Source organism: Colobus angolensis, unplaced genomic scaffold (assembly GCF_000951035.1).
Source record: "Colobus angolensis palliatus isolate OR3802 unplaced genomic scaffold, Cang.pa_1.0 Scaffold167, whole genome shotgun sequence".
In the NCBI taxonomy this organism is placed as follows: domain Eukaryota; kingdom Metazoa; phylum Chordata; class Mammalia; order Primates; family Cercopithecidae; genus Colobus; species Colobus angolensis.
In genome coordinates, this window is record NW_012114788.1 from 1834362 (window position 1) to 1862270 (window position 27909).

Sequence of the window (27909 nt, forward strand, 5' to 3'; positions counted from 1 at the left end):
ATCTCAGCCTCCCCAGTAGCTGGGACTACAGGCGCCCGCCACTACGCTCGGCTAATTTTTTGTATTTTTTTAGTAGAGACGGGGTTTCACCATGTCAGCCAGGATGGTCTCCATCTCCTGACCTTGTGAGCTGCTCACCTCGGCCTCCCAAAGTGCTGGGATTACAGGTGTGAGCCATTGCACCCGGCCAATTATCTGTAATTCTTGATACTGAGTAGTTAACAGTTTAGATTATGATAGGGGAAGACTATACATTTTTTTATGCATCGGAAAGTATCACAGTTTGTATCTCTCCAAGAACGACAAATTTTGGAGGTTCTTGTTTTAGTTAATGATATGGTTTGGCTGTGTCCCCACCCAAATCTCATCTTGAATTGTAGCTCCCATAATTCCCACATGTTCTGGGAGGGACCTGGTGGGAGGTAATCGAATCATGGGGGCAGTTTCCCCCACACTGTTCTCATGGTAGTGAATAAGTCTCACGAGATCTGATGGTTTTATAAGAGAAAATCTGTTTCACTTGCCTCTCATCTCTCTCTTTGCCGGCCACCGTGTTAAGACGTGCCTTTCACCTTCTGCCATGATTGTGAGGCCTCCCCAGTCACGTGGAACTGTGAGTCAATTAAACCTCTTTCCTTTATAAATTACCCAGTCTTGGGTATGTCTTTATTAGCAGCATGAGACCAGTCTAATACAATCAACATTTTTGACTGTCCCTTCTACAACTTTACCAATACATCTCTAATTTTTTTTTTTTTTTTTTGAGATGGAGTCTCAGTCTGTCATCCAGGCTGGAGTGCAGTGGCACAACCTTGGGTCACTGCAACTTCTCCCTCTGATTCAAGCAATTCTCGTTCTTCAGCCTCCTGAGTAGCTGGGATTATAGGTGCACGCTACCACACCCGGTTAATTTTTGTATTTTTAGTAGAGATGGGGTTTTGCCATAGTTGGCCAGGCTGGTTTCGAACTCCTGGCCTCAAGTGATCTGCCTGCCTCAGCCTCCCAAAGTGCTGGGATTACAGGCATGAGCCACCGCACTTAGCCTAAATCTCTATTAAGGCACAGAAAAGGTATGAAAATACACCTAAAGCCAGGTTCTCAGATATTAAAATCTATTATGCTGTACTATAACAAAAACAGCATGGTATTGTCATAGGAATTGACTGTAGAATAAAATGGTGAGTCCTGAAATACATTCATGAATGTATGAAAGATTAACACTGAACAAAGGTGAAATTTCAATTTACTGGAAAAAAGAGAAATGTTTAAATAAACAAAATTAAAACATTTAGTTATTCACCTGGAACAAAATCATGTACAAAAATAAATTCCAGATCTATATATAATTTTTTTTTTTTTTAAGATGGAGTCTCACTCTGTCGCCCAGGCTGGAGTGCAGTGGCCTGATCTCAGTTCACTGCAAGGTCTGCCTCCTGAGTTCACGCCATTCTCCTGCCTCAGCCTTCCGAGTAGCTGGGACTACAGGCGCCCACCACCACGCCTGGCTAATTTTTTGTATTTTTAGTAGAGAGGAGGTTTCACTGTGTTAGCTAGGATGGTCTTGATCTCCTGACCTCATGATCCACCCACCTTGGCCTCCCAAAGTTCTGGGATTACAGGTGTGAGCCACTGTGCCCAGCCCCCCAGATCTATTAATTTTTTTAGAAGAAACCCAGGTGCTATAAAGAAAAAGAAGACAAATTTCATTATATTGAGAGTGAAAATTTTCACATGGAAGAGTTTACATGAACAGAGTCAAATGACAACTCTAAAAAATTAACTGTGATACATAATATTAATGCATATTATATACAGATAGCTCCCACAAATTCATAGGAAAAAGATGAACAACCCAATATAAAAATGGGCCAAGAATATAAGTAACAAGAGGAAATCCAAAAAGTCAATAAGCACACACTCAAGGGTAGTCATGGAAATTAAAAAATGTAGAAATAAGGTATCATTTCTTACTGATCAGAATGGAAAAAATTAAATAGCCTAGTAAAAGCCACTGTGATAAAAAATTTAGAGAAAAGAGTTCACTTGCATTGTGGGTTGAAATATGATTTCTTAAGATTAAAACCATATATACTCTTCACTTAACAATCTCACTCCTGGGAATCCAGTGCATAGAAATGAATGCACCAGTATGGAAGGCTACATGTATAAATATATCTATTAAAGTTTAGGGAAAACTATGGGGGTTCCCAGAAAAGAGTTTACATAGCAGGCCTGAGACTACTATGCTTACAGTGGTCTGCTTGCAAGGTTGGTCCTTGTGGGTGGCAAGCCACCCAGGTGCCAAGGCAAGAGACCGAGGGCACGAGCTGTTCCAGTATAATAAAATATATAAAACAAGAGTTATACTAGATCTAGATCACAGACATGATTATATATGAATATCATTAATCACTAGTTTGTAGCAATTACTCTTTATTCCAATATTATAATAATCCTTACTCTACAATTATAACTTAGGAAAAACCAGGCCATACAGAGATAGGAGCTGAAGGGACATAGCGAGAAGGGACTAGAAGACAAGAGTGTGAGCCCTCTGTCACGCCCAGACAGGGCCGCTAGAGGGCTCCTTGGTCTAGCGGTAACGCCAGCGTCTGGGAAGACGCCCATTGCCAAGCGGACCATGGTCTAGCGGTAGCGTCAGTGCCAAGGAAAAACACCCGCTACTTAGCAGACCAGGAAAGGGAGTCTCCCTTTCCCTGGCGGAGTTTGGAGAAGACTCTACTCCTCCACCTCTTGTGGAGGGCCTGACATCCGCAGTTATCTGGAGGCCTAACCATCTGCCTGTGATGTTGTGCTTCAGTGGTCACACTACTAACTAGTCTGTTTTCATGTTCCATCCTGTACACCTGGCTCTGCCTTTTAGATAGCAGTAGCAAAATTACTGAAAGTACTAAAAGTCTGTGATATGCAGAAATGATGGTGTAAGCTGTCTCCCTCTCTCTGCCTCGGCTGCCAGGCAGGGAAGGGCCCCCCTGCCCAGTGGACACGTGACCCACATGACATTACCTATCACTGGAGATGGCTCACATTCCTTACCCTGCCCCTTTGTTTTGTATCCAATAAATATCAGTGTAGCCTGGCATTCGGGGTCACTATCGGTCTCTGTGTCTTGGTGGTAGTGGTCCCCCGGGCCCAGCTGTCTTTTATTTGTCTTGTGTCTTCATTTCTACAATCTCTCATCTCCACACACAAGGAGAAAAACCCACCAACCCTGTGGGGCTGGTCCCTACAGGTCCTTGGCTGGTGTCTGGGAACTTGCTGGTCAACAGTTCACTACATTGATACAAAACTTTCCCTTAAGTGATAAGATTGGTTTATTGTGTTTAAACTGTGTTTATAAAAAAAATGTAAATTGTGCTGAATACCTGATTTCTCTTCTGAGAATCTGGAATTTTGGTACATGATAGGTAGAAGGTGCCTAAATGACCAGTTCCCAGTAAAAACTTTGAGTACTGAGTCTCTAAGGAGCTCCCCTGGTAGGCAACATTTGGCATGTGTTGACACAGCTCGCTGCTGGAGGAATTAAGTGCATCTGGTACCACTCTACTGGGAGAACTCTTGGAAGCCTGCTCCTGGTTTCCTCTGGATCTCACTCCTTATGCCTTTTCCCTTTGCTGATTTTGCTTTGATCCTCTTGCTGTAATAAATTCTATTCATCAGTACAACACTATGCTGAGTCCTGTGAATCCTTTTAGTGAATCATCAAAATGGGTTAGTCTTGAGGACTCTCAACATAAGGGGTGAGAAGAAATGTGGGCAGAGAGGGTAAATGTGGGGAAAAAAGAGAGTACAAATTATTGCAGAAAAAAGAGAAAGTTGATCATAAAAATACACTCATATCAACTATGATCTCGTTTATATTATATATGTTTGTCTATATGCACAGAAAGATATCAAAAAGGATGACCACCACAATGTTAATGATGTTACCTCTGGATGGTGGGGTTTTAGGTGACTTTTTCACATTTTCCCTTACATTTTTTGTATGTTTTAAATTTGTTCTTAAAATGAGCATAATTTATTTATATAATCAGTATAGCTATTTTTATTTTAAAAGGAAATAAAAATCAATTGTTGGAGATTTTTGTTCACAATAACAGTTTCTGATACTGTCTCTCCTAACTTCCCATTAAATTTCTATAAGGATACAGAAAAAGTAAAAACACACATCACATGGTTAGGTGACTGATGATCCATTCCCAAAAGCCCAGAGAAATTTCCTCTAATTTTATGGCCTGTGGAGTTGATCTAAAAAACATAATCAGTAGGTCACACATAAGATACCCTGCAACGGTCTCCTTGAGCATAGGGAAGGAGACCCTTATATTCCCTACTCCACTGCCTTATGGTGAAGAAATGTGAGATCTGTCTCACAGAGAAGACTGGACAGTTTTCCCTTCACTGCACATGTGATAATTTTTGAAGCCATTGTCCCTTCTCTTTTAGAATCTCTTTCCTAGAGAGAGACTAATTTTTCACCAGAAAAAAAAGCAGAGATAGGGACTGGTAATGGCACTCAGCATTTCTAGAAGCACAGGGCTGTCAGAGAGAACCAGGAAAGGAAGAAGCCTAGTGGCTGCAGCCCTAGTAGCACACCTGGAATTTGTGTATCTTTTTATGTATGAGCCGGGCCCATCTTTGGCTGGCAGAGCTGCCACAGACTTAAGTGTGTGGGACACTGACAATTGTGAAGGAAGTAAACAAACTATTGCTGTAGATTTAAAAAGAGGAATCTACCAGGCGCCATGTAGACAGAAAGTGCATTCCAGGGTAGAGTGATTATGTAGTTTCTCCATACTGGAACACTTTGAGAGTAAAAGGGGTACTACTAATAGTCACAACAGGCAATTGCCATAAACCAGGACTGTCCTAAGCAAACTGAGAGGTATGGCCACCCTGGTTCAGAGCCTAACTCTGAGCTCGAATCAATCTCTTGAACAGGTAGAAAGAAAAAAAGACATAGTAACAGATCTTGGGGTGGGGGCAAAAACCCCTAAAAACAAGCCTATAGGTAAGTACTTAAGATCCAAGGGAAAGGATTCCAAGACTTGAAGACAGAGAATAGATACTTGAAAATAATTTACTATGGCAGAAAACAGATATCCAACATGAAAATTTACAAGCATTCTTGAGAAATAAAACAGAACTCAATGAAAGCAACATTAAAAAAAATTAATAGAAGGAAAATGTTTTGGGATGAAACAGAATTTAGTATTCCAGTCCAAATGTTTTCCTGAGTTCTAGGCAAAATAAATAAAAAGAAACCAACACTTAGAAACATCTTGGCAACTGGAAGAAAAAACTCATTATTTATACATGATATAATTGTTTACCTAGGAAAGCCAACAGAATCAACAAATATCAATCAAGAAAGGTTTAATTCTAGATTTAGATAAAGCAACATACGTCAATATTATTTCTCTGTACTAACATTGCCATGTAGAAAATATAATTTAAAAATCCACACCAGCAACAAAAATAATAAAGTATCTAGGAATTAACCACGAATTCATAGGGCCTAAGTCTAAAGTTTAACAAAGATAATTTAAGTAAATCTATATTATACTCTTAATAGATGATTTAATATTGTAGAAATGTTAATCATTTCAAATTAATCTATATTCAGTTCAATCCTAATAAAAATTATTGAATTTAATAAACTTATGCACATTAAAATGTATACTGCAGAATAAAGGTCTATGTATCGGTTAATCAACCTTAATAAAGAAGTAGAAAAGATAAACTCTCTAATACACTAATATATATTATAATAAAAGCTGTGTTGCATTAGTGCAAAAACAGGCAAATAGAAAAATGGAACAGAATAGAGTACACAGAGACAGGGTGTGTATGTGTGTATGTGTGTATGTGTGTGTGTGTGTGTGTGTGTGTGTGTGAGATAGTGTGAATAAAACTATTTCCTACTGACATACAGGAACTTAATATATAATAAAAGTGGCACTGCAAATCAATGGGAAAAGGACAGATTGCTTAGTAGACGATATTGAGAAAACTTTCTCACCATATGGAGAAAAATAAAATTAGTTTCCTATATAAAACCACATATGTAGGTGGATTCTAAATGAATTAAAGACCTAAATGTGAAAGGTAAAACCATACAGTTCATAGAAGAAAATACAGAATATCTTTGTGACTGAGAGTCATGAAAAGCCTTCTTAAAGAAAATTCCAAATCACAAACTACAAGGCAAAATATTGAAGAATTTGATTATGTCAAAATTAAGAATTTGGTCCAACAAAGCATCTTATGGATAAAGTTCATTAGAATGCTTACAGAATAGGAGAATATATAACGTCTAAAGTAAATAAGAAGTTAATGTTTGGAATATTGAAGGCATTTCTGCTAATCAACAAGAAAGTACCAGCTCGAGTAGAAAAATAGACAAAGAATATGAACACACAGTTTACAGGAAAATGCAGCAAGCAAAGAAGCATTTAATGAGATAATCAAACTCAAAGGTAATCAGAGAAATACAAGGTAAAACAACAATGAGATATCATTCTATTAATCTGACAAAATTTAGGTAGCTGGAAGATAGTGGTAGGGATATGGCATGCAGTAACCCTCATATACAGCTGTTGGTGGTGCAAACTGGCTCATGCGTGACAACTTGGCACTATTTATATCAATTAGGTATACACATGCCCTATGACCCAGCAACTTTTCTCCTAGGTATATATCCCAAGGACATCCTCACAGAGGTACATGATTTTTCATACAGCTCTACAATTTTTTGCATTAAAATAGTTCATATGGAAGATATGGGAAAGGCTATGGGGGATAAAAAGAAATACATGAATGAGTGAATGAAATGAGAAGGGGCCTTGCACAGATCAATGATGACAGGTACAGTACCATCAACTAACAAGCACTGAGTCAACACTGCGGACAAGTGGTGGTGAGTGGGTAATGATAGGTGAAGGAGGCAATTTCAAACATGTTGGCAACATTTTTTAATTACAAAGTTTAGAAGTCCTTTACACGACTAGGCGTGGTGGCTCATTCCTGTAATCCCAGCACTTTGGGAGGCTGAGGCACGCAGATCACGAGGTCACGAGTTTGAGACCAGCCTGACCAACGTGGTGAAACTCCATCTCTACTAAAAATATGAAAATTAGCTGGGTGTGGTGGTGTGCGTCTGTAATCCCAGCTACTTGGGAGGCTGAGGCAGGAGAATCGCTTGAACCCTGGAGGTGGAGGTTGTAGTAAGCCAAGAATGTGCCACGGCACTCCAGCCTAGGCGAGACGGAGTGAGACTCCGTCTTGAGAGAACAAAGAAAAAAAAAGTCCTTTACACATTTAAGCTGAAGGAAAAAACATAGTTAAGGGTAAAATACAGAAAAACTGGTTCAGACATCTCTCCAAGTTTAAAGACAAAATGTCTTCAGAGTTTTGAAGATAAAATAATTTTGAACTTGGGCAACCAAGTAAGTTTTCCATGTGTGAAGGCAACAGAAAACATTTCAAGATATGCATAGACACAAAACAACATACCATCCAGGAATATTTCTTGAATTAAATAAAATATGCAACAAATTTTTAAGAACATAAAAGCAAAATCTTATCCTTATATAAAATATATAAAATTACCTTTTGTAGAAAGAGGACAATCCTTATGAGCATCTGGGCACGGAGTTCTTCCAAGGTAAACAACGTTCGGGGTGTTCGAATGAAAATTTTGGTCTTCCCATAAGCTACATCATCCTGAAAACCGCACCGTTCAATCAGTTTCTTGACGGCCTCTTTATCTGAAGGAAGGTCATGGTTGGGCCAGGTGAATTCGGAGATCATCTTATACCTGGATGAAAAAAAGAAATAGGGTTAAGGGAGAAAACCATATGGTCATCTCAATAGAAAACTATTCAATAAAATTCAAGACACCTCGTAAAAAACCAAACCAAATCTTAGCAGACTATCAATAGAATTTCATTAGCCTCATAAGGTATGCAAAAAAAGGCTTCAGTAAAATAAAACACTTTAAGATAACTCTTACTAAACTAGGTATAGAAGGGACTTCCTCAAACTCATAAAGTCTATTTGCCAAAATCCTACAGCAAATATTGTTCATAAAGCGGTAACCTTAGAAGCATTCTTTTTACAAACAGCTACAAGAGAAGGGTGGCTCTGTCATGGGTCCTGCTCGGCATTGCTCTGGAGGTCTAGTCAACATAGTGAGACCAGGAGATAATTGGTAAATGACTGAGGGAAAAACAAAATGGATACTACTTATGTATAATGTAACTTTCCTCAAAGGAAATCAAGCAGATCTCTAGATTAAAAAAAAAAAACTATTATAACTAAAAGAAAATTAAGCGGTGTTGCTGCACATAAGAGCAACACACAAAAATTAATTGCATTTCCACATATGAGCAGTCAACAGCTCCTTGCCATGTGGGCCTCTCATAAGGCAGCTTACCACACGGCAGCTTGCTTGAGTGTGAGTGTGAACAAGACAGAAGTCACAGAGTCACAGTATTTTGTGGCCTAATCTCAAAAGTGACATCCTACCACTTTTGCCATATTCTACTTTGTCAGAAGCAAATCACTAGGTCTAGCCTACACTCACGGGAAGGGGATTACACAGGGCATGGATACCAGGAGGTAGAGGGCATCTTAGAAGGCTGCCTATCACAGAGTTTTTTCCACCATGCAAAGCTGTTTAATATATGTAGTCAAATTTAGCTTTTTTCTTATAGTACATCTAAATTTTAAGTCATTGTATGAAAGGCTTTCTTCACTTGGGTTACAGAGTAATGCATTTATGTTTTCTTCTAGTACTTGTATGTTTTCCTTTTTCACATTTAGATTTCTGATCATTTAGAGGGTTTTTTGGTATATGGTGTGAGGTATGGATCTAATTTTATCTTTTAACAAATGGCTGTCTTAGCCGTTCCAACACTATTAAAAAGTTCATCTTTCCCCTCTGTGATTAACATGCTGCCTTTATCATATGTTCTTCAGTTTATTTCCGGGCTTTCTGGTCTGTTTCATTGCCGTGTCTGTCCATCTGTGCATCACTACCACATGGTTTTAATTATAGAGGATACAAGTACATTTTAATGTTTTTTCCTAATTCTTTTCTTTTTTAAAGGTCTTTCTAGTTATTCTGGCACACATATTTTTCCATATGAACTTCAGAATCAAGTTTTATAGTTCCAGGCAAAAAAACCAGAATCCAGTGAACAAACAATTTTTAAAGACCCAAACCACCCTTGATAGTTTTATTGAGTTGAAACATTAAATACATTATTATTATTACTATTATTATTATTTTGACACAGAGTCTCACTCTATTGCCCAGGCTGGAGTGCAGTGGTGCAATCTCAGCTCACTGCAACCTCCGCCTCCCAGTCCAAGCGATTCTCCTGCCTCAGCCTCCTGAGTAGCTGGGATTACAGGCACCTACCATGCCCAGCTAATTTTTGTGTTAACAGTAGAGATGGGGTTTTACCATGTTGGCCAGGCTGGTCTTGAACTCCTGACCTCAAGTGATCTACCCGCCTTGGCCTCTCAAAATGCTGGGATTATAGGCAAGAGCCACTGCACTCGGCGAATCCATTAATTTTTATATGGTGTTGAGTTGTCCTATCCAAGAACAAGAGATATCTTCACACTTGATCTACTCTGCTTTGTGCCTTACATGAATCTTTAAAGTTTTCTCATAGGCCTTTTCTTTCTTTCTTTCTTTCTTTTTTCAATAATTATTTTATTTTTTAAGTTCTGAGGTACATGTGCAGGATGTGCAGGTTTGTTACACAGGCAAATGTGTGCCATGGTGGTTTGCCGTACAAATCAGCCCATTACCTAGGTATTAAGTCCAGCATCCATTAGCTATTCTTCCTGATGATCCCTATTCTCCCACCCTAACCCCAACAGGCCCCAGTGTGTGTTGTTTACCCCCATATGTCCATGTGTTCTCGTTGTTCAGTTCCCACCTATAAGTGAGAACATGGGGGGTCTGGTTTTCTGTTCCTGTGTTAGTTTGCTGAGGATAGTGGCTTCCAGTTCCATCCATGTCCCTGAAAAGGGTATTAACCTCTTTCCTTTTTATGGCTGCATAGTATTCCATGGTGTGTGTGTACCACATTTTCTTTATCTAGTCTATCATTGATGGGCATTTGGGTTGACTCCATGTTTTTGCTATTTTGAATAGTGCTGCAATGAACATATCTGTGCACGTATCCACAAAAACAAGCAACAGGGAAAGGATTCCCTATTTAATAAATGATGCTGGGAGAACTGGCTAGCCATATGCAGAAAACTGAAATTGGATCCCTTCCTTACACCTTATATAAAAACTAACTCAAGATGGATTAAAGACTTAAATGTAAAACCCCAAACTATAAAAACCGTAGAAGAAAATCTAGGCAATACCATTGAGGATATAGGCATGGGCAAAGACTTTATGATGAAATCACCAAAAGGAATTGCAAAAAAAGCAAAAATGACAAATTAAAGAGCTTCTCCACAGCAAATGAAATTATCATCAGAGCGAACAGACAACTTACAGAATGGGAGAAAATTTTTGCAATCTATCCATCTGACAAAGGACTAATATCCAGAATCTAAAAGGAAATTAAGCAAATGTACGTACAAGAAAAAAATCAATCCCATTAAACAGTAGGCAAAGGATATAAACAGACACTTCTCAAAAAAAGACATACATGCGGCCAACATATAAAAAACATCTCAACATCACTGATCATTAGAGAAATGCAAATCAAAACCACAATGAGATACCATCTCATGCCAGTCAGAATGGTGATTAGTAAAAAGTCAAGAAACAACAAATGCTGGCAAGGTTGCAGAGAAATAGGAACGCTTTTATACTATTGGTGGGAATGTAAATTAGTTCAACTACTGTGGAAGGCAGTCAATTCTTCAAAGATTTAGAACCAGAAATACCATTTGACCCAGCAATCCCATTACTGGGTATATACCTAAAGGAATATAAATCATTCATAGGGCTTTTCAAATTTCTTGTTAAAATAGTAGATATGTAGGCAGCATCTGTTAATTACTCCCTAATTACAGTTAATTACTTCCTTCTTCTTGACATATCTCTTTTCTTAGATTCCATGACAGCATGCTCTCCTTCTGCCTCTCTGGATATTTCTTGTCAATATGATTTTCTGGCTACTTTGGCTACTATTATATCCCCAAATGCAGGCATGTCCCGAGGCTAAGATCAGGACTTCTCTCTATGTATCCTCTCCCCACATTACCTCATCTAGTCCACTTACTTTTAATAAAACATTCCAAATATAAAAACAAAAAATATATTTTATAGGTATATAAAATATAAAAATATACTTTCAATTTGTGTATCATCCCTAGTGTAGTGCTCAGTTATGAGCTTCAGATTTATATATCCAATGTCTACACAGGTCTTGAAGGCATCTTAATTACTCTTTCAGTCTTTTCCTACCTCAATCTACCCAGTTACTAAAGCCAGGATCCTGAGAATACTTTTATTCTTTCCCTATCATGATTTCTAATCCATCATTAAGTTCTATTGACTCTACCCCCAAAATATATTTAAAATTTTACAGTTCTCCTCATCCTTACTGCTTCAATTCAAAGGCAAGCCACCTTCTAGTTTACAACAGACTCCTAAATTGTTTTCCATTTCCTTTCCAATCCATTCTGCATACATCGGTCAGAGTAGTTTTCTAAAAAGCTTGAAATCATTTTTGTCTTTGGCTGCTTTCCTTCCTCACTATCCTTCAATCATGTTGACTTCTTTGGGGTTCTGTAATGCGGTTGCCTCCTTCCTGCTCCAGAGTCTTTGCACATGCTGTTCCCACTGCCTGGAATACATTTTACCTAGTGCTTGAAAGTCTGGCTCCTTCTCATCCTTTAGTCTTTTCTTGATCTTTGTATATCAACAAAGCCCCTACCCCCAATATTCTCTCTAAGGCTACTAGTTTTATTTATTCTTTTCTGACATCATTTATCACAGCTTGTAATCATACTGATTTGTGGGTTTATCTGCTTAATGTCAGTCTCCCTCCTTAGTCTGTGGCTACTATGAAGGTAGGGACTTTGTTTTGTTCCCTACTATATACCATGTGCCTATCATGTTGCCTGCTATACTATGAGGCAATAGATATTTGCAGAATGAATGAAAGGAAATCATTTAAAGCTTACTCACTTGCTAGATGGGGGCAGAGATCAAAGCCCAATGAAAAAGTTCTAATATAAAGACAGAGGTAATACCAAACAATGTCACATGAAAAAACGCGAAATCAGAAACCTCTCAAATTCGTTACCAAACTATAGTAGGGGTCTACATCTGGGTCATCATATGGGTAGTGCTGGTGTGTGTTTGTTTCAGGCATGGTAGAAACTGGATTGCTATCCTACAGCCCCACTGCTCAGCTCCCATGGCAGGGGAGAGGCACTCTGCCTTCCTTCATGCCGGCAAAGTGCATGACCCTGGCTCTCTGGCAAATCAGCAATCTGAACTTGCTAATTAAAAAGTTGAACTCATCTGCTTTCTGACAGTGAGTTTTATCTCCCTAAAGGACTAACTTTAAGGTTACCAGCATGTTTTAAATCCTTCTCTCTTTTCTCAATAAAATAAATGAAAGTGAAAAGTCACAAGCAAAAATTTAGGTTCAAACCTAAACTACTTGCAAAAATCTGCAAAATCTAAAAGGAAAAATTCACTGTAGAAAATATTACCTTTTCTCTCATCGTCACTGAATGAGCCACATAAAATGGGGATAATGTATACTCCTCATGTGGTTGTGAGTTTCAGTGACTTACTACATGTGAAACGTTTAAAACAGTATCTAGTACATCCAGTAAACATTTTAAAATATTCACAACTATTATTATAACTCACTTGAAAATTTCAACACATAATTTTTTTTTCTGTCTAGTTAATCACAGTCTATATCCTTTCCATAAACAGGACAAAATCTTTAATTATCTCTACTTCTCACTCCCAATTTAATTTTAGTTCCAGATTATTACTAAAGACTACTTTCCTACCTTTACAATCACTACTTGTTTAGAGTTAACAAAAAGTTTTACAGATTTCTTTGCTCAATGTTGCTTTTTTGCATATATCCTGCCACATGTTTCCTTTCTGCATTCATCTTTCTTTTTGCTGAAGTACATCCTCCAGGACATTTTTCAGAGGGTCTATGAATAATAAACTTTCTCAAACTAGGTATGCCAGAAAATGCTATTTATTTTAATCACACTCTTGAATGGTATTTTGACACAGAACACAATTCTAGACATGAAGGCCCTTTCCCTGCACTGTGAAAGCATTTTGCTCCTTTGTCTATTTGATCAAATGTTCACGAAGAGCCAGATGTCAGCGTGATTCTCACTCCCCATAGGCAGTTTGTCTTTTTCTCTTGGGAGCTATAAATATTTTTCTTTAACATTCTAAAAGTGAACAAATGTATTTTTAAGTTTTAAAAAAATTCTTATGCTTGACAATCAGTGTATCCTTTTAATCTGAAGATTCGTCTTTTTTCAGTTCAGGCAAATCCCTGGCTACTGTTTGAATAGTGCCTCTCCCCTATTCTTGGTGTTCTTTCCTCTAGTCCTTCTGTTACATGGGTTTTGCTGCTCCTGGATCAACCTTACATGTGGCTAGACCTTTCTTGAATACTTCCCATCTTTTTTTTCTTTGTGATGAGATCCGGAACAAGACTTCAGCTTGATCCTCTGGCCCACTAATTCACTTTTCTAAAAAGTTTAGTTTTTTAAAAACATTTAAAAAACTGTGATCAAATTTACATGTACTAAAATACACACACTTAAGTATATAATTCAATAAGTTTTGACGAATGTGTATACTCATGAAACCGACACCCCAGTCAAGATATATCATCTCAGAGAGTTCCCCCATTCTGCTTTCCAGTCCGCAGACAGAGGTCATACCAATACATAGCTAACCACTATTCTGATTTCTATCACCATAAATTAGTTTTGCCTGCTCTTGAACTTCATGTAAAGGGCAGCATAAAGTTGCTACACTTTTCTTCTTAAAACGTCATCTTCTGGCTGGGCATGGTGGCTCATGCCTATAATCCCAGCACTTTGGGAGGCTGAGGCGGTTGGATCATCTGAGGTCAGGAGGTCGAGACCAGCTTTGCCAACATGGTGAAACTCTGTCTCTATTAAAAATGAAAAAAAATTAGCTGGGCTTGGTGATGTGCCCCTGTAATCACAGCTACTTGGGAGGCGGGGTGGGAGAATTGCTTGAACCTGGGAGGTGGAACTGCAGTGAGGTAAGATGGTGCCACTGCACTCCAGCCCAGGTGACACAGCAAGACCCTGTCAAAAAAAAAAAAAAAAAGCCATCTTCTCTTGGCTTCTGTGACATAATCCTCTTCTGGTTTTTCTTCTACCTCATTGGTTGCTGCTTCTCTTATCTTTGCTGGTTCTTTCATGCCAGACCACAAATCTAAACACTGTCATGGACTTCCTCCTCTTCACTATACAGTCCCAAGACTTTCTATGTAATCTATGTTACCAGTGACTCCAAAATCTCTTATCTGCAGCCTAAACTTCTTTTCAGAACTCCAGGTATGAAAGTCTAATGGCTTAATATTTCTGCCTAGATATTTAGTAGGATTTCAAAGTGAACATAGGCTGGGTGTGGTGGCTCACGCCTGTAATCCCAGCCTCTGATCACGAGGTTGGGAGATTGAGATCATCCTGGCTAACACAGTGAAACCCCGTCTCTACTAAAAATACAAAAAAATTAGCCGGGCATGGTGGCTGGTGCCTGTAGTCCCAGCTACTCGGGAGGCTGAGGCAGGAGAATGGTGTGAACCCGGGAGGCGGAGCTTGCAGTGAGCCGAGATCACACCACTGCACTCCAGCCTGGGTGACAGAGCGAGACTGTCTCAAAAAAAAAAAAGTGAACATAGAGATGTTTCAAAGTTAACACAGTCAAGAGAATAATCTTGATTCCATTGTTACTCCTGTTCCATATCCTCTTTCTCAAAATTATTTTACCCAATTTTATCTCAGCAAATGGTACTGCGCTTACCTAGATGCTCAAGCCAAAATCTAATTTTCATCCTTTATTCCTCTTTATTCCTGTTTCATCATATCCAATCCATGAGTGAGTCTTGTCAACTTTATCCCTCAAACATATCCCAAATCTGTCCAATGCTCTTGTATCTACAATAGTCCCTTATTGAAGGCACTATCATCAAGCCCTGTCTCCCGGACTCCTGCAATAGCATCCCTGAACATCTCCTTGCCTTTCTTTGGGGATAATGCCTTTTTTATCCCCTTTAAAACAGGCATGGTGGCTCATGCCTTTTCTTTTTTGAGATGGAGTCTCGCTCTGTCTCCCAGACTGGAGTGCAGTGGCATCTCGGCTCACTGCAAGCTCCGCCTCCCAGGTTCACGCCATTCTCCTGCCTCAGCTTCCTGAGTAGCTGGGACTACAGGCGCCCACAACCACGCCTGGCTAATTCTTTGTATTTTTAGTAGAGATGGGGTTTCACCGTGTTAGCCTGGATGGTCTAGATCTCCTGACCTCGTGATCTGCCCGCCGCGGCCTCCCAAAGTGTTGGGCTTACAGACGTGAGCCACTGCGCCCGGCCAACATCTCCTTGCCTTCTATTCACACAGCAGCCACAGTGATTCCTTTAAGACATTCATAAGGTTGTGTAACTCCATGCTTAAAATCCACCAATGGCTTTCTTTCTTTTTTAAATCACACCTAACCAAAACCTAAATAGTTTAGTCTGATTACAAAGTTCGACATGATTTGGCTCTTGTCCACCTCTCTCATCTCATCTCACACAACTGTCCTGTCAGTATCCTCCAACCACAATGGACTACGTTTGGCATCTAAAATGCCTCATTACTACCGCAATAGAGCCTTTTCCCTGGCTGTTCCCTCTGTCCCACCTTCTCTTTGCTGTGATCTTTGTATGGCTGGCTGCTTCCTGTCATTGTCAGCTCCTTAGAGACTCTTTTGACCCACTAATCTAAAGTACTTGAATTTTCCGCATTTTTCTGGTTTATATTTTATGTATATATTTATTTGTTTTTTTGGGGAAATCTACAGTCGAGATTATAGAAAATGTTCAATAAATGTTTTAAAACAAATAGATGGAATTTAAAGCATTCTTGTGATTCCAAGTTATCAATTATCATTATTTTTTTTTTTTTTTATTATACTTTAAGTTCTAGGGTACATGTGCATAACGTGCAGGTTTGTTACATATGTATACTTGTGCCATGTTGGTGTGCTGCACCCATCAACTCGTCAGCACATTATCATTTTTTTATATGACATGGTATCATTAAGCAACATTATCAACAATAAATTAACAACAGCAACAATATATTATACTTATTGAATGATTACTATATGGAAGTACTACTACTCCAAGTGCTTTGTATGTATTTTCTTATTCAACCCTCTAGCTTCAAGGTAGTTATTATTATTATCCCCATTTTACACATGAGGAAACAGGCATGAAAAGGGTATGTAATTTGTCCAAGGTCACACAACTTAAAAATGACAGAGCCAGGACTCAAACCAAGCAGACTGATTTCAGGCCCTCCATGCTTAACTCCTTAATATTTTATTATTATGATAATTACCAACATCAGTAATGATAGGCAGCGTTGATTAAATAGCTATGATGTACTAGGAATCTAGGCTTTTTACTTAGGTTAATTTCTCATAACAGTCCATGAAATGTTATTTTACTTATTTTACAGATGCAAAAACAGGGTCAAAGCAGTCAAACTTCTGGCTCACGCTCAAGCAGCAAGTAAGTGGCACAATAAGAATTCCACCCACAATGTGACTTCAGATCAGTGTTCTTTCTGCTATGCTATGATGCCCGCATTTCTTCCCCAAAGGATGAAACTTTTTCATAGTTCATAAACCATGAACTCAGGGACTTTCATATTTGTAATTTCCTCAGTTCTTTTGTTCACCGAACAAACATTTATAGATTGCCTAATATGGTGCTGACTGATGCACTGTTGTATGGGGAGGACTCCGTTATTCTCAGTGAACTAGGCCTCTCTGATGAGTCTATTCTCACCTGTGAAGAAACTTCTCATATGTCTGGCGGAAGGCAAATCCTGCCCGACGCACTCTCACATTTTCCAGTAGTCCAAGATATTCTACTTGGTGCCGGCAGCGTTCGTCATCAAATATCTGTGGAGATTTCTTGTCATTGGGTTTGATGCAACGAACGTAATATGGTTCCTAAAGAAACAAATCAGCAAATGGTAAATTTCACTGGAGAAAATTCTCCAACTAGAGATACTAACATGTAATTAGTGTTAATTGTGTCAAGTTAAGCTCAGTGCCTCTAATTTCTCAGGCATACACTTGTAAATAAAGTAGTTATTCTTCCTTTCTCCTTCAATTCAAGGTTAGAAGTTCTCATGCATTCAGCTAAATGTTTGTTTAATTATGTTTTAGGCTTTATTAGGAATAGTAGAAAAGGGATAAAACTAGGAAGTAAATAACAGAGTTGTAAAGATCGAGTTTCTGTGTGTTTATGAAAACAAGGTTAAAGCAGCTGAAGGAGTAATTCAATAGAAAAAGGCAGCAGCTAATGATGAAAATGGATGGAGAATGTAAAAAGACATGCTTTGTTAATGTTAATATTATGTTAAGGAATGATGGGCACAGCTCTGGTATATAGTAAGTGCTCCTTAAGTGTCAGCCATCAGTATTAATATTATTGCATTAGTTTGTACTTTTGGAAAAGAGATTAAACTTCATGGGTAAGTAGAGAAGTTCCAAAACCACCTATAGGCACCAGTGATTCTATGAAGGAGCTCAGCTAGCAATCCTTCCCTCTGTGCCAATGAAGCTTTATACCACATATTAGATCATAACCCCTTTTAAATATAAAACTATGCTTGGCATAGATCCTGGTACACTGAAGATAATGAATAAATTATCACTGGATGAATCAATTAGGTCAAACGTATCCTATAAGTGTAAAGAATTTCTTTTTCTTCTCTGAATCTGTTATCTATCAGACACACAGATGAACTTTAAAATACAGAATCCTCTGTAGTTAAATTAGGCAGTTTTGAGCTCTGCTGAGGGCTAGAAGTAGAAAGGGGTAGTAAATAATTTAAGCAGGAGAGATTTGAAGGATGTAAATTTACTTGCATTTTGAACAGAATAACAGTTTCCAATACCCAAAAAAAGAAACTCCGATAGTACATTTATCATGCTGTCCCACATGGTGAAAGGTAATGCCATTTTTTGCCTTTTTCTAGGCCCTGCTGTATTAGTTTCCTATTGCTGCTGTAGCAGATTATCATAAATATAGTGGATTAAAACAACACAGTTTTATTATCTCACATTTCTGGAAGTCAGAAGTCTGAAATAGGTTTAACTGAGCCAAAAGTCAATGTGTCAGCAGGGTTGGTGTTTTTGGGAGATCCAGAAGAAAACCCATTTTCTTCTATTTTCCAGCTTCTAGAGGCTGCCCACATTCCTTGGCTGGTGGCCCCCTTCCATCTTCAAAGCCAGCAATGGCCAGTTGAGTCTTTTATAGATGCCACCTCCTCGTTCTGACTTTTCTGCTTCCCTCCTTCTCACTGAAGGACTCATGATAGCACTGGGGCCACTTGGGTAATGGAGGATAAGCTGTTATCTTCAGGCCCATTTATTAGCAGCCTTATCTCCATCTGCAACCTTAATTCCACCTTGCTACAGCACGTATCATGTTCGTAGGTTCTGGGGATTAGGATGTGGACATCTGGGATGACTATGGTATAGTAATAATAACAAAAAAAAATTATCTATCTAGCCTTTGTTCCTGGTTTCTGGCATAGAGCTTCAAAAACTTGTGAAATTTCTTCAGTGATAGGAGTGTCGTAGTTTTATGTTAATGAGGTGACTCATAGCTGGGCCTCTAGATAGCTTCAGGATGGGAGCTGGTCACCAGAAAACTCCTTCATATGCTGGAACTTACAGTTGCCTGACCTCTGGGCAGGTTAGGGGGACTAAAGATTAAGCTTAATCACGTGATCAAAGATGTAGTCAATCATGCCTTTGTGATGAAACACTGATAAAACAAAAAAAAAACAAAACCTCAGGACACTGAGTCTCAGAAGAGCTTCTTGGTTGGTGAACACATGGATGTACTCAGAGAGGGGAGCACCCTGATTCCAGGGGGACAGAAGCTCCTGTGCTTGGACCCAGGTTCTGTGAATCATTCTAGTGAATTATCAAACCTGAAGAGGGGGGTCAAGGGAATCCTCAAATTTATACCCAAGTCATATATAAGGGCAGGTGTTCTGTGGACTTGCAGCTAGTGTCTGAAGTAAAGGAGAGTCTTGTTGGAGACCCTGTCTTTTAATTTTTCAGATTAATGCTAACTCTGGGTAGTTAGTGTCAGAACTGAATTGAATTGTAGCACACTTAGCTGATGTCAGAGTTGCTGTTGCAATGCAGAGGCCATTATTCTGTCTAGTACACCTGCCCTTTTTCATCTTGTCATCTGTAGCAGAATGAAAAACATGACCTCAATATCTTGCACCACCTCCCAGTAAGAGGTGGAGTCTCTACACCACTTCTCGAATCTGGCTTGGCCTGTGACATGCTTTAACCAGTAGAATGCAGCAGAAGCAACACTAGGTTACTTCTAGAAACCCATCCTTGAGAGGTTCTGCCCTCTTGGACCACTTCTACTACATGACAAAAGATGCCCAGGCATCCAGGCACACGATTTGAGTGAGCTCATCTTAGCCTATCTAGCCCCAGCTGACTGCAACTGCTTGGTGAGCCCAACAGAACTGCCCAGTCAACCCCTGATTCATGACAAAGAACCATTATTTTAAGCACTATATTTTAGAGTGATTTGTTATGGACTGATAGATAACTTACACTTCTTCCCTATTTTGGAATACCAACCCTTTCATTAGATACTAAATTTTGGTATATTTAAGCTGAGGATCAATATTTTATTATAAAGCACAAGCAGAATCCTACTTTAAAAAATAGTGATGGGTGATCAAATGTTCACTAAATCTGTACTGATTTTCAAGTGGAACATCTATATTGGGGGAACAACTGTAGCTCACTTTAAAAAATGGCTCATAGTTAAGTGTTTTTAAAAACTTAATAGGATGGGGAAGTCGGGAGGAGGCACTGTTTACTTAAGGATTTTCTGTTAGTTTGCTGGAATAGAGTGCCTTTACTTCTTGGTGAATAAACCAAGAAAAGTGGCACTGAGCACAGTAAATGCCAAAATGCTCCCAGATTTATCTGCATGTTTGGTACTAGTGTAACAGAATAAGCATTGTATAAAACCAGAACACTTGAGTCTTGGCTGTAAATTCTCTCTGGAACTAATTAGCTAGTTTATGAAAGAAGATACTAGGGCTTTCTTTGAGTAATGACAGACTAGGTAATTTAAACTGACACCCATGCTGAGGGTTAACTAGAATAGCTAAACAAAATAAACAGAACGTTTGCTTGAAGACATGTGAGGTCTAACAAGACAGTGGAGAATTTACTGGGTCAGAATCCAGGAGAGGAAGAAAATCATGGAGGAGAGCCCAGATTTGAGGCTGCCTTTTTTTCCTAGGGAAATTTGCCAATTCCAGAGAAGGCAGATGGGATATGAGTAGTGATGGGATCATCAGCAGCTTCATGGGCCTAGTGGGACAAAGATTACCGAATACGGCCTGAAAAGGAGGGGACATAAGTAAACCCCTCTTACTTGGGTTAGGATCCCACCAACAGGAATAAGGATGAATTAGAAGGAGGCAGTCCTTTACGGGGACCATAATTCAGCTTTGAATCACCTGAGTCCTTGAAATTGGAATAGTTGATTTGGAATACTATTGTTCTTAGGTAACTAAAAGAAGCAAAATTAACTCTTCCCTGAAGAAAAAAATCACATAAACTTGGGCCTCCAATTATTTCTACAGATGATTTTGCAAATACAATATTTGGAACAAAATAAAAAGTAACCAGACATATAAGTAGCCAAGTAAATTGGAATTAGAAACAGCAAAACAAAATAAAAAATGAACAGTCCTGCAGGTATCCAGACACTGGAGTTATCAGATAGAGATATTAAAATAACTATGCTTGCCATGTTCAAGGTGACAAAAGACAATAATGAGAATTTTGTATAGAACCAGAAACTATGAAAAAGAACCAAGCCAAATGGAAACCTAGAACTTAAAAATATAATAAAGGAAATTAAGAACTCAGTGGATCAATAGAAGAGTAGATTAGAAGTAGGTGAAGAAGGCCAGGCGTGGTGGCTCATGCCTGTAATCCCAGCCTTTTAGGAGGCCAAGGCAGGTGGATTACTTGAGGTTAGGAGTTTGAGACCAGCCTGGCCAACATGGTGAAACCCCATCTCTACTAAAAATACAAAACATTAGCTGGGCATGGTGGCGTGCTCCTGTAATTCCAGTTTACTCAGGATGCTGAGGTAGGAGAATGTCTTGAACCTGGGAGGCGGAGGTTGCAGTGAGCTGAGATCGTGCCACTGCACTCCAGCCGGGGTAACAGAGTGAGACTCCATCTTGAAGGACAAAAAAAAAAAAAAAAGAAATAGGTGAAGAAAAAAAAAATGAATGTATCAGAAGTTAGGTGAGAAGAAATTTTCTGGAATGAAGCAGGGATAGATAAAAAGATGGAAAACAAAGATAGGAGGCTAAGAGGTGTAGAAGATACAGTGAGATGGAGTGCTAAAGGAGAGGAGACAGAAGGGACAGAAGAAATATTTGAAAAGAACTTGCTAAAACGAATAAAAAAAAGTCGAGCTACAAATTGAAAGATTCTACAAACTACAGCATATTTTTAAAAAAATCTACACTTAAGCACATCATAGTGAAACTTTTGAAAATTGAAGCAGCCAGAGGAAAAAAAAAAGATTACCTTAAGGAGCAACAAAAAGACTGAGAGCTAACTTCTCATAAGAAACTATGAAATCCAGAAGACAAAGGAACATTATCTTTGAAGTGCCAAAAGACACTGTTAACGGAGAATTTTACACTGAGGAAAAATATTCTTCAAGAATGAAAACCATACAGAAATATTTTTTGGTAAACAAAAACTACATTTGTCACCCTCAGATTTCAAATATAATAGAGTGAGGTTAAGGCAGAAGAAAATGATCCCAGATGGAAGGTCAACAATATAGGGGCTGGGTGCAGTGGCTCACGCCTATAATCCCAGCACTCTGGGAGGCCAAGGTGGGTAGATAAGTTGAGATCAGGGGTTTGAGACCAACCTGGCCAACATGGTAAAACCCCATTTCTACCAAAAAATACAAAAATTAACCAGGTGTGGTGGTGTGCACCTGTAATCCCGCTACTTGGGAGGCTGAGGCACGAGAATTGCTTGAACCCAGGAGGTGGAGGTTGCAGTGAGCTGAGATCATGCCAATGCACTCAACTCTGGGTGACAGAATGAGACCCTGTCTCAAAAAAAAAAAAAAAAAAGAAAGAAAGAAAAAGAAAAAAGAGAAAAAGAGTCATGCTTTTCATGAGTAACTTGGCAAAATAAAACCAAAAGATATTAAAAAAAAAATAGGAAGAGAAAAATAGATAAAAGACTGAATAAACAGATACAATAGATGTAAATTATAATCTAAATAGATATATCTATTTATATCTAAATAGAAATCTATTTAGATATATCTATATCATCTAATATCTATAATAGATATAGATATTAAATATAGATATAGATAATAAAATTAGATATAGATAATATATAGATAATACAGATATACTATCTATATCTAATATAAATATATTTATTATATCTAAATAGATATAATAATGTCTTACTGGCTTTAAAAATGTATATGCATGTTAGTTTGGTATATAATTAAAATACATGATCAAAATAGCATACAAGTTAGGAGGAAGGTAAATGGAATTAAATTGGCCTTGCATTTTCTAGGAAGGAGGTAAAAGTACCAAATAATACTAGATTTTTAAATTCAAGAATGATATCGCAATAAGTCAAGTAACCACTGTAACAGCATTTAAGACGTAAATCCTCCAAAATAATAAAGAGAATAAATGGAATGATAAAAAATAATTGTAACACCAGGGGAGGGGAAAGAGTACGTTCTTAGGTCTAACTAAACATTTTAACTCAAAACACTCATAGGGCTCATTTGGCACCAATCTCTTCAAAAGGCCAAGAACACAGTTTGCTAGCAGGTAGCGTCAGTGTCCTTGGGGCAGTCCACACAGCAATCAAGTGACAGCTTAGGTGTAAGGAGATGAGATCCACATTGGGCAGGTGTGGGAGGTGACCTTGGCTTAAAAGCCTCATGCCCTAGAGGACCAAATATCTCTTAGAACAGCTCAGAAGACATAGCTTCCAGGGTCCAGCAAAGGACAGGCCTAATACAAGAGTCACTGAGCTCAGGCAAACCCAAAGTATATCATCCCCACCAGACATCATTCTCCCAAGACAGATGCAATTTACTGACAGGGATAATTTTCACCATAAGTGATGTTGTTAAGTGATATATGTCTTACTAGGTTGCCAGACGAATGGAGCTAGAAATTTAACTGAGGTTAAGCTGTCAAGGAGAAGGAATCAAGTTTTGTTTACCTTTTTCCTACAATAATCAATGTAAAAGAAATAAAAAAAAAAAGAAAAATACAGAAGAGTCAAATAGAAGCATTAACAAGATGGCTGATTTAAATGCAACACACACTATATTAAAAGTAAATGAACTAAATGATTTATTCAAAAGATAAAAATTGTCAGACTGGATTTAAAAAATCAAAGTTAACTATATGCTACTTATGAGAGACATACTTGAAACATAAGGATGTAGAAAGATTGAAAGTAAAAGGATGAAAAAGATATACCATGCAAACTCTAGCCAAAAGAAAAGCTGGCATAGCTATATTATTCATGCAAAGTAGATTTCAAGGCAAAAAGCAATATGGAAATAGAGATGTTTCATAATGATAAATGACTCAAACACCAGGAAGATAAAACAGTTCTAACTTGAATGAGCCTAACAAATTCTCTAAATATTTACACAAAAAATCAAAGGTACAATGAGGACAGGTAGATAAATTCAGAATCAAGGTAGAGTTTAAAACATCTTTCAATGTTGACAAAACAAAGAAGTCAGGAAGAAAATAGAAAAGTTGAACAATATTATTAGCAAACTTGACCTAACGGACTGTGTAGAATATTGAATGCAACCTTTTTTTTTTTTTTTTTTTAAGACAGAGTCTCGCTCTGTTACCCAGGCTGGAGTGCAATGGCATGATCTTGGCTCACTGCAACCTCTGCCTCCCAGGTTCACATGATTTTCCTGCCTCAGCCTCCTGAATAGCTGGGATTACAGGTGCACACCACCATGCCCAGCTAATTTTTTTATATTTAGTACAGACAGGGTTCCACTATGTTGGCCAGGCTGGTCTTGAACTCCTGACCTCATGATCCACCTGCCTCGGCCTCCCAAAATACTGGGATTACAGGCGTGAGCCACTGCGCCCGGCCGCAAATTTTTTAAAGACAAACAAAACATATACATAAAGCAAATTTAGCAAATTTCTAAAAATTGAAATCACACAATACATATACATAAAGCACATTTAGCAAATTTCTAAACACTGAAATCACATGGAGTATGTCTTCTGATGAAATAAGACTAAGCTAGAAATCAAGAGCAAAAAGATAATGAGAAAATCCTGTGTGTTTGAAAATTAAGAAAAATACTTCTAAACAACTAACCCTTAGGTCAAAAAGGAAATTACAATGTGATTTGGAAAATATTTTGGACTGAATAATGTATAAAATCATGTAGGCAAGGCAATCTTAACATAAGGCATCATATGAGAAGTATTAATATAACTAACTTTACTAACCAGAAAACAGTTGAAAAGAATATTACCAGTACTGAGTGACTATGCACAGGAAGTGGCAACACTGGATGAGACACTAGCAACCAACTAAGAAATGGGGGGAAGCCCTTTCATCCTGTTTAGTAATATGAAAGTCTTTGGATAAGGAATCTAGTGGGAATACTTTCTCTATATTTAATCAGCATTCTGTCTCAATTTATAAATGCTGCCTCCTCTCTCATTTATAAATATCCAGACTGACTCAGCCTAAGAAATCCTAAATTTGGCAAATTCAGAATGTCTTATAAAGGTTAAATTGCAAAAGTTAATAGTGATCTTATTCACTTGAACTTTTTCACCTGTCTCTCCCTATACACTATATGGGAAAAAAATACCATTTGTGAAAGTACACCAATCAGTATATAGATTTGCTGGAATATACTATCTAAATATACATCTATTTAACCTGCTTTGAACACTGTCAAATAGTCATAGCAAATTCAAGTTCATTTAATAATTTACTGACAATATGTTTATAGTACCTTATTAGGTATTAACACATAAAATTAACAGAACCCATTCTCTAGATTCAAACGATTTATAATCTGGGTAGGGACACAAGTCGTGAACTGAAGACACTATGGATTCTGTGAAAGTGAGGAGCCAGGGACTTCTACTCCTGGTAATGGAGGATTAGATAATATTTATCAATCTTCCTGATGAAGTTACTTAAAAAAGGTGCTAGACAAAATATGGGGAAAAGGTTTTGGTAAGTACATCACAGAGCTAAAAAGATAGGGAGGAAAGACCTGGCCAAAATTAGAAAACTAAAATCAAGATGAGTGAGCCTACATCTCATGGTTGTGTTTTGTTTTAGTAGCTACTGTTGACACGGAAAAGGCAGTCATAAGGCTGAGCATAGCTTCTGGCTCTCATGGGACTTCGGTACCAAAGTTAGAACCTGGAGTCTTGGATGAGGGAATGTAGTTTGGTCTGCAATCCTGAATAGCTAAACCTGGGAGATAAAGGTGAATGGACGACAGCCCAACACTGAGCTAGTACAGGCCCTGAAATCGGATAAAAGTGATCCCAGACTGTGGAACTGATACAGACTTTCAGTTGTTCTATTTCCTTATGGGTGTCACTAATAAATAGCATATATCTGAATTCTTTTTCTTTAATCTGAATAGGCTTTTATCCATTTACATTCAATGTAATTATGAATATATTTAATTTGTTTCTACCAAATAAATATCCAGCTTTCCTATGTTCTTTTGTTTCTTTTTTTTGTTTTTTTGGGGGGGGGCAGGGGGAGGATTCTTTGTTTTTATTCTGTGTGTGTGTTTTTTTTTCCTTCTCTATTAGTTTGGAATTTATAACCTCTATTTTCTGCTATTTTCATTGATTATGGTAGAAAATTTTCACATGTATTTTTAACTCATCAGAGTTGAACATTCCACAATATTTTTATTCCTTTTTTCTGAACTAAGGACCTTAAACACTTGAATTACAATCAGCTACTCTTCTAATTGATATGCAACTGTTATTGTGTTAATTCTAATCTGTATTTTCCATTCCACGAAATATTATTTTACAGTTTATTTAAATGTATCTACATATTTACCAATTCTTTGCTCTTCTTTTCTTTTTGCATTTCAGAGTTTCATTTAGTATACTCTTCCTATTGTCTGATGAATATCTTTTAGAATCTCCTTAAGTGAGGTTGATAAACTCTGTTTTTGGTTTTTGTTTCTCAGAAAGATTCTTTATTGTGCCTTTGTTCTGGAAAAATATATTCCCTGGGTATAGTTTTGGTTTACAGTTATTTTCTCTCAGACTAATTGTCATACTTTTGAATCTAATCTGTCTTTTCTCTGGCTGCTTTTAAGATATTTTCTTTGTCTTTAATCTTCTAGGATTTTACTAGGTGTCTACATGCAGATTTCTTTTAATTTTTTCAACTTCAGATTCACTAGGCTTCCTGATTCTGTTAAGTGAAGTCCTTCAGTATTCTTGAAATTCTCAGGAATATTTCCTCAAATATTGTTCTATCCATTTTCTCTTCTATTAACTCTGATAAGATACATGTTTGACCACTTTATTTTCTCTCCCATGTGTCTTTTTTTATTCTTTTTTTTTTTTTTAAGAGATGGAGTCTCACTCTGTCACCCAGGCTGGAGTGCAGTGGCACAATTTTGGCTCACTGCAACCTCTGCCTCCCGGATTCAAGTGATTCTCCTGCCTCAGCCTCCTGAGTAGCTGGGATTACATGCACATGCCACAATGCCCGACTAGTTTTTTTGTATTTTTAGTAGAGACAGGGTTTCACCATGTTAGCCAGGATGGTCTTGATCTCCTGACCTTGTGATCTGCCCGCCTCAGCCTCCCCAAGTGCTGGGATTACAGGCGTGAGCCACTGTGCCCTGCCCCCAGAGTCTTAATGTTTCTTTTATGTGTTTCATTTCTCGGTCTAAGTGGAATTCTGGATAACTCCTTCAGTTCTTATTTTCATTTCACTACTTTCTCTTCAGCTTTACGTAACTTTATGTTAAACCTATCCATTGATTTTTTAATTTTAATTACTTAGTTTTTATTTCTATCAATTGTCTAGTTGTTTGCTCTCTCTCATTTTCAGGTCTTTCATTTCTTGATATATATTAAACATTCTTATATTCTCTTTTGGATCATTTCTGTACCAGAAGTTTTCATGAGTCTGAACCTGCTGTTTGTCGTTTAGTTTGCCTTTTACCTATAGTATCTTGTAGTGATTCTTTACTGTGAACTAATTTTCCTTAGAACTTTGTGGAAATTCTTTAAGGTCTGGTATTGGTGGCCCATCTGGAGCCGCTGCCGCCATGATGCTGGCTGCAGCTGGGGAGGCGTGGCTGGGGTTGCGTGCTGAGAGATGAGTAGACAATGGGAGGACCTGACTGCAGAGAGGAGCTACCCACTGAAAGTCTCCTCTGAGCTGTTCTGTCACCCAATAAAGCACCTCTTTGCCTTGCTCACCATCTATTTGTATGCATAACTCATTCT

The 27909-nt window shown here is 38.1% G+C and overlaps 1 protein-coding gene across 1 annotated transcript in view; it reads right to left on the minus strand.

Annotated features, from left to right (window-relative positions):
- The window catches only part of MYO1D (myosin ID), a 301837-nt gene that overhangs the window by 227558 nt on the left and 46370 nt on the right, over positions 1 to 27909 (minus strand). Inside the window, exons 14-15 of the mRNA XM_011937657.1 lie at positions 17094 to 17260; positions 7633 to 7840 (exon numbers count right to left, since the gene is read on the minus strand). Coding sequence (XP_011793047.1) covers positions 7633 to 7840; positions 17094 to 17260 — 375 coding nt within the window. The remainder of the gene's footprint in view (positions 1 to 7632; positions 7841 to 17093; positions 17261 to 27909) is intronic.